A 15660-nucleotide genomic window follows, 5' to 3' on the forward strand; every position below is an offset into this window, starting at 1 on the left:
GTTACAAGCCAAATAGCAGACAAAATGTATTTATCCATATGAGGTTTACTAAGGTAATGAAATGAAGTATAAAAAGAGACTTGCTGCATTGAAAGGCAGAAGACAGTGACAAGAACCAATGGATTCTGTTGAACTACACTAACATGCACTGAGCCTCATAAAAAGATGGACGATACCTCATGGTTAAATGTTCTCTTTTCAAGTATAAAAACAGCAAATCAGCATCAGAGTATTTATTTTAACTTACATTTCATCTAGTCACTCAGTAACTCACTAATATATTAAAACTTCCTTCTGAAGTTATGCCAAACAACTACAAATCTGAAGTCTTGAAAACAGCAGCCATAGACCTCATTTTAGTTAGATATTAAACTGGATTTGTGTTAGCTGTGACCAACAAAGCTATTACTTTAAGCAGAATTAAATAAACCGTTTTAGAATTCAGACTTTCCTCCCATTGTTAAAAATCCCAGGTAATACTGGATTGTTGATAGTTGGTAAATAACTGGTAGTACTGGAAACTGCCATTTGGTGTGGTTTGCCCAATCTGAGGGTACTGTTAAAATTTAATGCAATCCAAATTTTAGAAGCTTCCAAAATGGCAGGAAATTGATACAGAAGAGTAAGATAAAATCCAAGCCTGACACTATTGAAGCAGAAGTCTTGGCCAGCAGACTTGTTATGACTTAAGCAGCAGTAGAGAATTCAAGCTACGAACTTCCTGGACAAGTTACTGCATCTCAGTGGTGCTGCTGCGCTGGAGATGTGCACATTCCCTGAGCAGCAAACCCCAGAGTGCTGCTCACCCCCTTCTGGAATATCTGTTTCTTCCTCATGAGAGGAGGCTGAATTCAGATGCTGCTGCTCATCACAGTGTGGTCAGGACTACTTTTCTCATCCAATGATATGCCATAATCAAGTGTAAGTTTGAAATCCTCAATTTTAAATTCTCAAAAATGAAAGTGGAAGCCTAACAAAGACTTTACCTAGGAGGTTACCTGCATTAGCATCCTAAGGCAGGCTTTTAGAGCTCTAGTGACATTTTTTTTCTACTATGGTAGCACTAGTACACAAAGCAAATAAAAGCTGTAATCAAATTATATGGTGCAACTGTGTTAAAAATTTAGACTTAAGGACTTAAGTAACTACTTTTCAGAAGCACTGAACACCATTTATCACCTTTGACTAATCTGGTATCTCAACCCTTAAAAAAAAAGGGCAAGGATTAAAAAAAATAATAAATTAAGGTTGGTCAAACTTCAAGCTCTCTTCCTTAGAAAATTACAGATAAGGGAGACAATTCTTATCTCGCAAGAAAAGGGTCTTTAATAACATTATTATTATTATTATTATTGTTATTATTGTTATTATTTAAAAACTCTAAAACAGCTAACTGCAATTTAAAACCAGGCAGTACTTCTATAGTTTACGTATAATCTAAATTTTGCTTATTACTTTTAATATTACAAGTGCAATTGAGGAAGTGACATATTTTTGTTCAAGAAACATTATCAGGCAATAGAACTTTATATGTATAACTCTTAGAAAATAATCACTGCAGTTTACCTTTAATTAATCATCAAAATGTTTTTTTAAGTACACAGTTAGTTACTCTCTACTCTAAATATTGAGTCAGCATCCAAACTCATGCCTCACAGCACCGTTAACAGTTGTTTTGTATCACATTTAAATTAAAAAGTTAATTTGTAAGGATAATAAAGATTCCTCTGTCATAGATAAAAGAAAAAAAAAAATCAAAGCCATTCTTACCTGCGCTTCCCCAAGGTCATTATTTACCACAGTGAAGTTTAGTCCAAGTTCTTCCACATCTCCTTCATAACTCTTGAGAAAAAGCAAATTTTTGTACATTTCTGGGTCTAGTGAAGCTAAATGATGAATGTCAACATCAGCACTTGTCCCTAGTAATTTTGAGAGGAAAAAACTAGCAAATGGCAGCTCCACCAGCATATTTTCATAGAGCGCCTGAAAAACAAAGCAATTAAAAGCACGTTAGATTTTATTGTTGTACATGAAGGAATTCAGAAGGTTATTGTCTACTTCTCATCTTGAATAATTCTGTCTTAATCTGGTGCCTGAGTAGGTTCTTCTGGCATTGAAATAGCTCAGATGCTGCAAAAATTTAAGAATATTCATCTGAAATTTGAAATATGAATATTCTTGTGAAATATCAAGGTCTCAAATATCACAAATTAATTATGATGCAATTTAAAATCACGTCATTGCTTATCTGTCATTACTCTTCTTATACAAATGGCAGATTTTCAGGAAAAGCAATGTTTGCTAAAGGACAATGCAACTACATCAAGAATGTCTTAAAAGAAAGTTAACATCTCTACTTCCATTAGCACCACCACAAGCAGTATTATTCCATTCATATCAGTCACTGCATGTAGAACTGTCACCCCCCACATCCCCTTAAAAATAATTCTGTAAATCCAGTACATTTTAAATTAATAAAAACTATCTTGTGCATATTATACAGACTCATTGCTGAGTCCCATTTTTGGTGAATTCTACTGCTCTAATCAAAACATCTTCATTTCCAAGCCAAGAGTTTAGCAGCTCTGACTGTATCACAGGTCCAATCCTTCCTATGCTTGACACCGCTACAGATGTCAAAAAATTACTGAACCAAACACGTACCTGACCTACATTTGCAGCACTCACAAAAGATGTATTTTGACTGCAACTTCAAATTATCCTCAAGAATTTTCAAACTTTAGCAACACCATTCTAGGTTCATCTACTGTATGAGCACATTTCCATGTAATGCAAAGTATCTTTGCAATATTTTTTATTAAGTCAGTACCAACTTCTTGAATCTTTACAGAACATTAATATCACTGTCAGGCTGATCAGAAAAGGCAGCATAACCAACATAACATCATTGTAACATCATTGTTTGCTCCCTTTTAACTCCCCAAGAGCAGTGTTGCTTAATTCCTCCATAATCTGCTGTAAACTTAGAGAAGGAATCCCACTGAGGGGAAAAAACCCAAAACTGAAAAAAGACGAATAGATGTAGCTCTAATCATTCAATGATATTCCAACAAAGACTTTAAGAAAAATATACACAATTCCTTAAACTTTTGAAAGAATGTTTTTCTATGAGGTGAGTTAGACCTTGCAAAAAAACCTGAGAATAACGAGTTCAAAGCCAAAGGGGGCTTTATATTTAGAGCCATATGATTTATTCAAGGTGTAGAAGTCAAAATCCTCATTTGTATAGTTGACTTTAAAAGCAAACTAGAGGGATAAATCATTAATTTGCAATGTGTAAGGTCAGTGTTTGCTGTTCCTGCATTAGTAACAATAAAGCTATTGTAATTCCTTAAATATATCAAAGCTACCCGAATTTAAAATGGAATTCCATCTATGACTCATAAAATGTAAATGCAGAGGTGTAATTTTTTACACAAGGCAGGTTTAAGCCTTTAGAGCATTTAATATACAAGGACTAATAAATGATAGCACTAAAAACTATGATCACATCAGCTAAATGGATTATAAATTAAATTTCCATAATGTATGCAACTGAAATACAAATGTAGACATAAATCAAGGTATTTTCTAAACACAGGTTAATTACACAAATTCAAAACCTGTCTATTTTTTATGCAAAATAATCCACTTAGCATTTTTCAAACTGGTCTTAAGTCTTCACCACTTGCAACACTTGATCCTAGAAGCCTATCAATAATTCCTTGTCAGGAAAAAACAGCAATAGGTATATTGAAGAAACTTGTATGCTATTTTTCAAGTGTCTGTCTTTTATGAGTGTTTATTGCTAGAAATTGTGCCAAAATGATTTGAAATAAAAAGGATTAATTATGGTAGAAGCTTTTTAATATAAGTGAGTGCAGCTGCAATGCAATTAATGCAAATTGTGATGCTATCAGGAAAATAAATGTGAACAACATCACTGGCTATTTCTGTTTGCTGCCAAATAACTTCAGTAATTTACTACATTAAGAATCAATAAAAAAATAATGCATTTCAAATGCATCACTATTAATCTTACGGTAGTTCCAAAGTGAACATTTATAACTTCATCTAAAAACTATATAAAGCATTTTTAAATAAACTAAATTGTGCAACTTGAGAATAACTTTAATTACTCCCTCTCTTAGCTAAGTGATTGCAATATTCAAAATAAAGAATTTTTGGAAAGAAGACAAACAGTAGTGTTTTAATTAGTTTGAAAGTCAAGCTATCCTAATAAAGTTTAATAAAAAATGCACTAAAACTACGGTGAATAAAGTCATGATGAACTCTGGTTTTGTTTCAAAGAGGTGAATGCCACCATTACAGCCCCAGCACCATGCCAAGATGCTGAGAAACTCTGTGTACAATATGAGTAAATAAACTGTAACTTTATTTTCTGGATTCCATCTAACCTTTCTGTTTCTCAGTCAGCATACACTGACCAAACTACCTGTTGTTGCTAAAAAAATGTGATTTCCACATATTCCTGCCAAGGCATTGAAACCAATCAGCTGCTGATTCCCCTGAGTTTGTTTGCAAGCAGAGCAGTTGTACAGTAGAGGTCCTTACAACCTGAATAAGGTTCAAAACTTGCACATTATTTGTGCTGTGCTTTGTTTGGGCTGTTGGATTTGGGGTTTGCAGGGTGGGTGGATGTTGGTGGCCACAGCATGGACACTGAAGCTTCTTTTAAATTAGGGTAAGATCCAGCTCACAGCCATGGCTGAAAACGGGGTGGGAATTGCAGGATCATTTGTTTCACTAGGAGCACAACCTTGGAGCTGCCAGCTGCCCATGGAAGCCCACCCTGATGGGGATTTTTCTTACTAAAGTTAATCTAATTGCCAAGAGGGAGACTTCTCTCCTTCCTTGTTTTTCCACACTGAACTGCCTTGGGGAGCTCTAAGTTACCCTATTTTAAGCTTGGGTTTTTGCCTGTCTGAACTCTCTGAACTGGCTTTCTGCAACATCAGCATCAAGGAGACAGGAGCCCAGCGTCAGCAATAGGCAAGGGAATAGTGACCACCTCTACCAGAGGAAAGCAGCTGCCAGATTAATCAGCGCAGCGTGAAGCTGCATTATTAGAGTATACTTATATAGTCCTTTAATACAGTATATGGTCATGCTCTCCACACACAACTTGTCCTCTTCCTTCCTCTCACAGCAAATGAGCAACAACACTGATGGGAGAAACTGGCTTTCTCTTGGACAGAGATGTCTACTTCTGTTTGGCTAAATCAGAGCTTCCTGTTCATACACTGCTTCAGGAGACCAAAGCCAGCAAGCTTAACCAATGTTTATTTTAAAAATAATATCTTCTTGAACTTCAAGTACTCTCACCCTTTCACAAGTTTCTGAAATGACTAAACAAAAAAAAAGTTATATTTTAGTAACAAATCTGAAGAGATGGTTAAAATAAGGTGTTGGGTTTTTTTCTGGTTAAAAGGCCAGGAGCAATTATTTCACTTCGGAAAAGGTAGCATTCAGTAAAAGTAACTTCACCCACCTGTCTCCCGCTTTGTGTGAATGCCTGCAGAATACACCAGAATATTAAAAACCACCAAAGTAACAGAAAGCCTACTGTGGTTAATAAGTTTTCACTTCACACACAGTCTGAAGTCTGTTGTTCCTCTTTTAAATAATCTCAGCTACCTGTGATTACAGTATAGTTCCACAGTAATTGACTGCTACAGGGACTGGCCTTTACTCAGTTCAGTGACACAGATCACAGTGTGGGATTTGAAGTGATGACAAGTATGATGCTCAGACACAAATATACTGAATGCACTCACTACACATCTGTGATGTGGAGGAACAAGAAACAGGTCTTTAAGGCAAGCACCCTTCAGAATACAGGCATGCAATTAATATCTGTAATGTATTATGGAAGAAGGATCTGGGCTGAAGGACAGCTCTACATAGTGTCAGAAAGAGAAGGATGACAGTTCTGTGGACAATGAGGACTTTTCTTCTTTCAACAAAATAAGAATAAGCCTGACAGGGACAAGAGATGGTAATTACCAAGGTATCATTTAAATACTATGTAGTCACACAAAGTATTGTTCAGGTATGACCCCAAGATTTAGGAAACTGCTCTTCAGAAAGAAAAGATTTCACACCATGTTTTAAATCTGGACAAAATCTAAGTATTAGAGTAATTTCAGCCAGACTAGCTATACACAGCAGAGGTTACAAAAGCACTACAATGGGCTGAATGAGGTCCAAAATGCGTAAACAATTCATAGACAAACTAATTAAACTTCCCTCCCTTGTAAGGCAGCTTTAGTGCCTTTACTTACACTTTCAGGTCTACAACTAATTCTCTCATTTATTATTTAAACTAAAATCTCCCTTAAGAAAAATAATCTGTCACTGCTTCTAATTTCCATTAATCCTTCACAACCCAGAACTGTATTTTAAAGCATAAACAATGCTAAAGTCATATCCCTAGAAAGATGCACAGCTTTTGGGATAAGGCAATAAATGACCAGACTTAAATTCAGTTATTTCCATAATCAGCCCCCAAGACCATAACCCTTTCTATTTCCGTAATTTTAAACAGTTACTATTAAATAATACTTAGCACTTACAGAGTGCAATAGATCTTCAAAGCTGTAACAGAACCATTAATAAAAATGATCGAAAAATAGCAAAACCATTAGAACTTCCTTCTACCTTATTATTTATATCCTAGAAATATCTCATCACACTCACAAAGCCTTTGGGGGCAGCAGAGTTTTTTCAACCCTAATGAAAAAGATTAAACTAAAAATTTAAGTTAAATTAAAATTAACATGTACTCATATTTTTGAAGAATTTTTAGAGCTAACATTCAGCAATCTCTAGATGAAATAATTTCTTAATATATGCTTAATAATGTGCTTTAAAGTGAACAAACCCCAAATTATATTGTTTCCAAAGCCATTTTGGTAAAACAAAATAATTTCTCCTAGGTGTGTGTCTCAATGCAATGTGTCCTGTTAGCTGGGAACTCTAAGTCACTGTTCCCAAGCCTCTGAGTAAGAGCAGATGTCTAGATGCATATGTATCACCATAGTAATGGAAAATCTGGTGCATTATCTTCCCTATATTACTGTGAAAATTCATAGCTTGCCTTTTTTCTGTCTTTTAAAAGAACAGGAGTCCAAAATTCCACAGCTTGTTGCCTGTAATTTGGCTTCTCCAAGCTTTAACAGCCCTTGCAACAGTGTGAATATCATCAGATTTTAAAATTATTTTTATTATTTTTATAGAAAATGCCTCTTGTAAATTGGTTTTACTTCATATTTCCCACTCAATGGGAATTTGAAGGCCAGTAAGTACAAGTTTATAGAAGTTTCAGAGATTTGGTGTTGCAAGACTCAAGCGTGAAGGACCTGCCTGCCACAGGTGCTGCATTGGTGCAAATCTCTGAAATGGATGACAGGGGTGTGGCAGCACAGACCAAACTCCTAACTCATGAACACAGGACCAGGAAAATGTAAGGATCCATTCCCAACTACTTCACTGGATCATATCAATAATATCATAATACCATCAATAGTATCAGTATCATCAATATCATATTTCATAACCTTGAGTTAATTTTTAATTTAAAAATGAAAGGTCAATCTAGTATTTTTATTCTAGGGATTTAGGATGTCTTTAATTACATTAACGTTTATTACCAAAACAGAGTGCTTCAGAAATGCCAGCACATGCAGAAAACTACCATTTCATCAGCTTCATACTTTCTTTCTCATTTAATAGGAACAGTTACCTCTGTAACTTATGTCATAAGTAGGATATAAATTGCTATCGATGTCATTTGGGGGGCTTTGAGGGATGAGAGAGGAAAGCACTACAGATACCTGTGGATGCACTGGATAAGTGATAGTTATCACTCATTACTAAAGTTCCACCAAAGGCATAATAGATTTTTCTTGTCTCAAATTTAAACGTAATTTAGGAAGAATTGAAGGTAGAAAGAAAACTCCTCCTCCTTATTTAAGCTTAATCTTCTTACATAGTGAAACACTTAATACTACGTACCTAACCCCTGGATATGCTTCTAAAATAGATCTGTATTTTAATAGCAGTGAAACTAGCAATTTTTAAAGCTCAAACTGATTTAAGAATTTCAGTAAATATTCCAGACCTAACTGATTGAAATGGATGTAGGTGTTCCTAACTGTGAAAAAAGATCAGGATACCATTACCACACACTCTAACTGTTTATTTATTCCCTGTCTAGGAACCTGATTTAGAGGCAATAAAATGCAATCAGTACACAAACCAGAAGCAGGAATCATCTGCTAATGGAACTTTTAATTGAGGAGTGACCACTGACATGAGGTAATTCTTTCCATGCAGAACTCCTTGCAGAGACCTCTATGCACTTTATCACGGTAAACAATCACTAACATATGCATTAAAGAAAATTTAAATACATTATGACCCAATAAATATCACAATCCATCAATAAACACTTTTCCTCCCTCAAGATTTAGAGTTAAAATACCACATTTCAGTAGTCTTTTAGCACTAGACATATATTTACAAGGTTACTACTAACACTGCTATTTGTAATCAAAAGATAATTGGTTTTGTTAAATGCAGCAGTACACAAAGGAATTGTCAAGCTAAAGAACTGTGTCAGAAAATAGATTATGATTAGTTTACATCTGCATTCATAAATCATGAAATAACTTCCATAAGGTATCAATTCTGCTCTCTCAGGATTGTGTTTCCACACTAAGTTTGTTATTAAAGGACCATGCCACTCACTTTTTATGGTCAATTCCTGTTTTGATTCCATATCAGATGATTCAGGATTTCTTAAGACAAATGATCATCAGCTAATTTGCTTTTAAGCAAAATGCTGAATCTACAAAATCATGTGTGAGGTAACTGAAATTAATAAAAGAAAGAGTTTATACCAATTACCTCCTCTTTGTATCAGTATCACCAATCCCATACCTACCGTTCCAGGTACTACTAGTATCAACTGTGGCTGCAGCACAAACCAATTAAGCATATACTGATTTAAACCAAGCCAAAGTGGGTCTAATTAAGTGAACAATAAGGAAAGGGAAAGGGCAGTCTAAAAATCAGAAGGAAAAACCCCACCCTCCAACAGTCAGTGGCAGTGCAGTGCTTGACACACCATCCCACCAAATAATCAAGTATGTGAAACTCAGTTCTCATTGTGCAGTTTTCTTGCTTTATTTTATTTCCACAAGCTTTTGGTGCACAAACAGCACTCAAATATGTTATTAGAAATGTTTCCTTCAATGTTTTGACTCCATATGTGCAGCTTATCTATAATTTAAGAGTTTAGGATTTAATGCAGATCTTGCTGTGAATACACTCTCCTGATTCAGTACTCAGATAAAGCCTGAGAATGATTAAGAACTACTTTAGTTTTTCTGCAGAAGGGATTCTACAGACACTGCTCATCTTAGAATTGTACCTTCCAGACAGGCATAATATTCAAAGTTACAATCAGTAACCATAAGGCACACTCTCTAATATAGAGAAAAACAATCAATAACTAGATCCCACACTTGTAAAATCTGTATTTGATCTACTATTACTCTTCTCAACCTTCATTTTAACCAAGGACTTTTTTATAACTCTTTTTTTCCAATTATATATATTTAATAACATTTAGATATGTGCAAAGAACAGTCTGTTAGATCTTAAATTAGTAAACTGCAAAAGCTCATAGGAAAATGAACAACTCTGACTTTCATCAATATAATATCCACAAGTCCATCCAAATTACTGACCTCCTATATACCATTAAAATTAATGGTCAAAGAACCAAACCTAGATTGTATCCACCATCAAAATAACGCTAGTTATTATTATAATGTTAGTTTTTCTCAATCCTTCCTGCCTCTTCTATGAAACTTCTTCACTTGATTCCACAAAGGACTCAGTTCAAAACAACTGAAAAGTCATTTTGTTCTCCATATTGCTTTCCCAATCATTTAAGACAGAAGCTGGGTCTTGGCAAAATAAATCTAAATCTTTTCAGAAAACCTTAGTGTCTTCCAAGGACTGCAGGTTATATTGCTTAGAAAAGGGGACTTAATATTATATTTCAAAAATAGATGTTCTTCAGCAACATGAATGTGTGACTCACAAGTGCTATTTAATATTCTGGGATAAGAGGTGGTAGAATTCAGTAAATTCAAAGACACTGAGTGTATTATACAAAAATCTCTACTGTCAGAGTCAGTCTGTTTAACATGCAAAGAGAGTCACTGCAAAACAAAATAAATGCAAGAACTAGCAGGTTTATGTCAAAAGGGAAGAAGAGGAAACCATAAAAATTATCATACTAGTCTATCTATGGATTTCCTGCCATATTCTTCATCTAATGCTGATACTTCATGAAATTTAAGTAAATTTTCCTAAGAATTAGCAGCTTGATGTCAAAGAATTCCAAATGCAAATAATGTCCTTTTCCATAACATCTGTCGCAGTAACATCACTGAATAAATGCAAATGTAAACTGGAAAAGGAGAAATATGGTGCATATTAGACTGAGTTTAGGTCTGAACATGGCGAAATCCAAATTTTAATTCTCCATCACTGTTCTACCAAGCACTGTTTCAACTGGATGGTTAACTGGTTTCCCTCTTTTCAGGTTTGCAGCACACCACTCAAGAATCATCATGGAGAAAAACAAAAACCCTCATTCAATATTCTCAGGTGTTGCTTCCAAATTTCCTTGTTTTGTTGTTTCTTGGCAGCCTGACAAAAAAACACCTTTTGTGTTCTCCTGAGCAAATTCCACTACACTGCCAAACCTGCAGCAGCAGAGTCTGCGTGTGGGGAGATTTTTAGTGCAGCCAGAACAAAAACTAATGCATGTAGAAAGGAAGTGGAACCAAACCAGAAGCCTGCCCACAGCCCAAAACTACCAGGAGAGCAAAAGGATCACATCATCTGGACTATCCACCTTTCTGGGACACCACTTGGGACAAGAAAACTTCACTTTCCAGAGAGGATTTGGGGCTAGAGCAGCTCTGCCTGAGCATTCCTGACAGCCCAGGACAGCCTTGGCCCTCAAGCAAAACCTGGGACTCAGAGGGTCCCAGCTGTGCTTCCAGCAGGCACCACTGAGAGGTTCAAGTTCCTAACCCCTCTGGCAGCAGGAGACTCTCACCAAAGGTGCGCACAGCAACCTGAGCTTTAACTTGTAAGGAAAAGAAAGGAAAATGCTTAAAAGGCACCAGTGCTAAGGTAATATTTACATTTCAGAGTAAAGTCACTGACAGTTGAGAAATGTAAACTTTGGAAATGTTTGACTAGCTGCTGTTTAAGCAAACTCATTTCTGGTTGTTTTTTTATTTTAAGGATGATTTCAGACAATATATGCAATTACATGATCACATGGTATTATTTCTACAAGACCTTTTCCTCTTCCAGTGACTACAAAAGCTGCGTGAACAAGCTATGCATTTTGTACACAGATTTAAATTTCTTCATCAACTAGAAAAATACACGTAAGTCAGTAATTTATTCAGCATTAAAATGATTTATATTTTCTGATGTACCATTTTTCAAGATATGTTTTAAATTTTCAGATGTTTCTGCTTCTGAACTGACTAATTAACAAAGAAGATGTCAAGCTGTTAGAAACTTCCCGATGAGAAGAAAAATTGAATTAGGTGTAACTTTATGGTGCTGAAAGTTAAATGCATTTGGATATCAATATGAAGTGGTTACTAAGATACAGAGAATTTCTATAAATTATTATATTTTAATGTATTTGTTTTCTGATAACATCAAAGCTTCTTACGTGAGAGTTTTCGGTGGCAGCACTCTTTACCTACTGGTTTCCACAAATAAGAAATTGCTGCAGATACCCAATTACTTCCTCTGCATTATATCTATTTTGTTTGCAAAGGGGCTTTTAATAACTCACTATTGCTCTCAAATAGCCCTGTGCAAAGCATAAAATGGACACATTTTTGAAAACGGATGAGTGGGTATTCAATAACCTAACCAAGATCACAATGCTGGCAGGTTTTGAATAGTATGGTCGTGCCTTATCTTTCTGTTTAATTCATGAAGTCTCTAAATACACTACTAAAAAGGTGTCTGTGCACCTGGGCAAGGGTAATTATTAAGTAGCACCGTCAATTCTTACCTTATCTAAACATACCGCAAATACAAAAACAATTTATGCTTTCAAAATGTTAAATAATAGATTCTCTGATTTTAAAAAGACAAACAACTTTACTTGTAGTACTCTGTGAGATAAAACACATTTTGCAACTTCTGCCTCTATGCTAATATCTGAAATTCAATTACAGAAGGCAATGTATTGTTTTGACAGAGGAAACTGAAGACTCAAAATTACAAATCTCTTTTTTAAAATAATGTTTCAAACTTCTCGTGACAGCTGAACTCTGCCTCCTTCCTAGATATACACAAAACATTTTTGTGGTGAAGGTACTTCCTTAACAATACCACAACTATTTGCTACCCCACTCCAAAAACCTATACATGAAGAAAGAAAATGAAGCTTGAATATGTAGTATCAGACATAATTACCAACTATTGTATTTGTAGTGAATCCATCTCCCAACAGGCGTGGAAACATCACTCAAAGGTTATTTATTGAAATGGCCAATTTGTAATTTCCATTATTTAAGAAGTTTGGATATGGCAGTAGCTAGGATGCATGAGCAGGGAATTCGCTTACAAAGAGGCAGCTTTATTTCTATCAGTTGACTGGCAACTCCCAAGCACAGCACTGTTTCAACAATTCACTGTTTGCCAACAACATCCCTTGAAACTGCTTCCAGCTACACTACAAAGACATCCAACTGCACATCAAACCTCACTGCAAGGCAGCAGCAGGATTTTAGTCTCCAAAATACTTCAGGCAGTTAAATGGGACTTTTTATATCTTCAATACCTTCAGTATTAGACAGCTAAGTAGCAGTTAATACTTTTTTTTTTTTCTGAAATAGAATCTGTATTCCAAATTTTGTTTCACAATTATTAGCTTTATAAAAATTATTTCAAGTGCTTAGAATGAAATAGCTTCAGTATTAAACCTGACCATAAAAGAAAATTGAATGTAATTAATGTTTGTAATGGTTTCTCTCTTTGCTCCTTGCCCTTCATTTTTCATCTAGCTCAACAAGCATATATTAGCCTTTGAACATTCATATCACCAAATTATCAAGCACTAAAACTCAAGAAATATGCAAAATGTACAAAACACCAAACAGAATTTGTGAAAAGTAATTTGCATGTGGCTCCTAAATATGGTAAATGCTGATGGCAAATTTTAAATGCTACCACGAATTGCATACCTCATACAACTGTTTAAAACATTCATTTAACACATTCCAAATGAGGGAAATCCAACTGCAGTCATATTCCTAAAAGCTCCAGGTTGAAAATCACTACATGCAGAGTAGAGCTAGTGATTTCAGTCAACTTAACCTTAAGCACGAGGATGCACACAGAAGCAAACATATGCAAACTTTGCTCAACTGGCAGTCAGGATAACACAAATTTCCTGTACTTCCCAAGCATATAATTCATTAAAATCAACCAGAAATTTAGTAGTAATGTTCATACCCAACATCTGAAAGTTACTATCTCTCAAGTCTGGGAAAATCTTTTGTTTTTCCCATCCACTCCTCCTAATCAGAAAAAAAAATCACTAAGTAATTTCACTACTGCTTTAGCCTTGTATTACAGAACACTGATTTTACCTTTCCAAGCATTCTTCCAAGGAAGTAGTAATGTCGGGCGTATGAGTCTCCAACGAGCATCTGTGCAGCAGGGTTAGGGTAAAGCAGTCCCTCATTGGTGGTCTTAAAAAAACCCTGGTTGGGGTTAAATCCTGATTTGAGGAGTTCATTCAGGAATTCTCTGAAAATTCCACCACCATCAATACCAGCTTCATCAAGGCCGTGTGCATTAAGCAAGTGAACACGAATGCGCTTTTTTAGGTCAGGTTCTGCAGAGAAAGGAGAGAGACAAATGCAATTGTCTGCTTCAGTTCTGTATGGATAAAAACACATGCAACTACACACACAAACTATATATGCTAGAATAAAAACTGACCTAGTAAATAGTAGCAGAACTCTTACTGCTGGCTTGAATTTTGGAATATTCAGTTTGTAAAACACTCACTTGGCAGAAAAAATCTTGTTTTAAGACTTATAAAAAACAGAAGGGGATAAGACCATAGGTAGGGGAAGAAAAAAAATCCTACAGAATATTTAAAAGAAACTCAGGAATAACTTGAAAATTTTATTTATATAAAATATTGTAAGATTCACACGAACATGTGATTTAATTCAATGTAGTAAAATTCATAGCACTACATCCCATCATTAAACAGAGCCCTGCACTATTATCAGACACATTGTACCTAGAAAATCCTGTTCAGTCCATATGTATTTGTTGGCAAAGATTACCAAAGAAGATGATATCTAATGAATTACATAGAAAAATATACAAATTACAATTATGTGGATAAGCAAATGGGATTAAAAGCACCATAAAAATAGGTTGTAAAGAGATTATTTAGGCTGTAATAATCATAAAGAATATGGGTGAGAATTACTTCTGTAAAAAACAAGGAAATTTAACTTTTAAGAACTTTCACATCTCAGAGCTGATACACCTATAGCATACCAGTCAAATAAACAAACATAGAACTACATGGTAAGAACAATGAAGTGTTATAACAAGCTGGTAACTGTAAACCTACCATTCTCAGGAGAAAGCTTATCATAAGCATCTTCATAAATATAATTTCTCCTGATAGTGACATTAATTCCATCCAAAAATGGCCCATCTCCTTGAACTTCTTGTTTATCAGCATAGATCAGTCTTTGAAAAATCTGTTAAAATGAGTGAAAAGAGCAATCACATAATTGTGCAGATCTAATATTCAACAAGAGATGGTTATTCACTACTGTTACTGTCCTATGAGCTGCCTCTGGCACTCACTTTCAAGTGATTTGTCTTCTCTCTCATTGAGCTGCAGAAACTTAATACAGAGCCGTGACCCTGGAAGGGAAGGAGGGGGACAGAAATGCAAAGAACTTTTCTGTGCTAAGATACCATCCTCAGTTCTCTCTACATAAAGAGGCACATCTGCAGACATTGTGCCAGTGCTTCCAGTTTCCTCTCCCTAACTTTCAGAGCGCTGAAATGCAAAGTATTCAAAAACAAAGGAAAAAAGTCCCAGGAGTATTTTACACACACAGAGGTTATTCTCAATACCGGTAAATAATTTTTTGTTGCTGTTTGAAATGGTGAGGAACATTCTCAGTAATAAGAAAATAGGTACTAGTTCCCCTTGCATAAGCAGTGAACAAATAATTCAGGCTAAAATCATGGATATTACTGCCATATTAAAAAAAGAAACAGAGCATCATAAAAATTCAAAGCAATTATGCCAGGTGAAGTACAAATTGAGCTTAACACTGTCCAATTTCAAATCTTCCCAACAGGAATCTGTTCCCCTGAAGAGTAACTGTAGCTAACTGTGCTTCTATGCCAAGATGTGGCATGGGAGGGGGTTGCCCAATGTATAATAATATTCCCTCTATCCAGGGAGTGTATGTTTACTATATTGTCCCTTGGCATCATTCAATAAATAGTCTAGTACATTTTCCAAGG

General features: G+C 35.3%; 1 protein-coding gene across 1 annotated transcript in view; it reads right to left on the reverse strand.

Moving 5' to 3' along the window:
- UBE3C (ubiquitin protein ligase E3C) overlaps positions 1–15660 on the reverse strand; it is a 69663-nt gene that overhangs the window by 12378 nt on the left and 41625 nt on the right. Inside the window, exons 17-19 of the mRNA XM_005528527.3 lie at positions 14744–14876; positions 13737–13984; positions 1771–1983 (exon numbers count right to left, since the gene is read on the reverse strand). Of these exons, the coding sequence (XP_005528584.1) occupies positions 1771–1983; positions 13737–13984; positions 14744–14876 (594 nt within the window). The remainder of the gene's footprint in view (positions 1–1770; positions 1984–13736; positions 13985–14743; positions 14877–15660) is intronic.

Source organism: Pseudopodoces humilis, chromosome 1 (genome assembly GCF_049639895.1).
Source record: "Pseudopodoces humilis isolate 2021_Gansu_Grassland_sample_001 chromosome 1, ASM4963989v1, whole genome shotgun sequence".
NCBI classification, from domain to species: Eukaryota; Metazoa; Chordata; class Aves; order Passeriformes; family Paridae; genus Pseudopodoces; species Pseudopodoces humilis.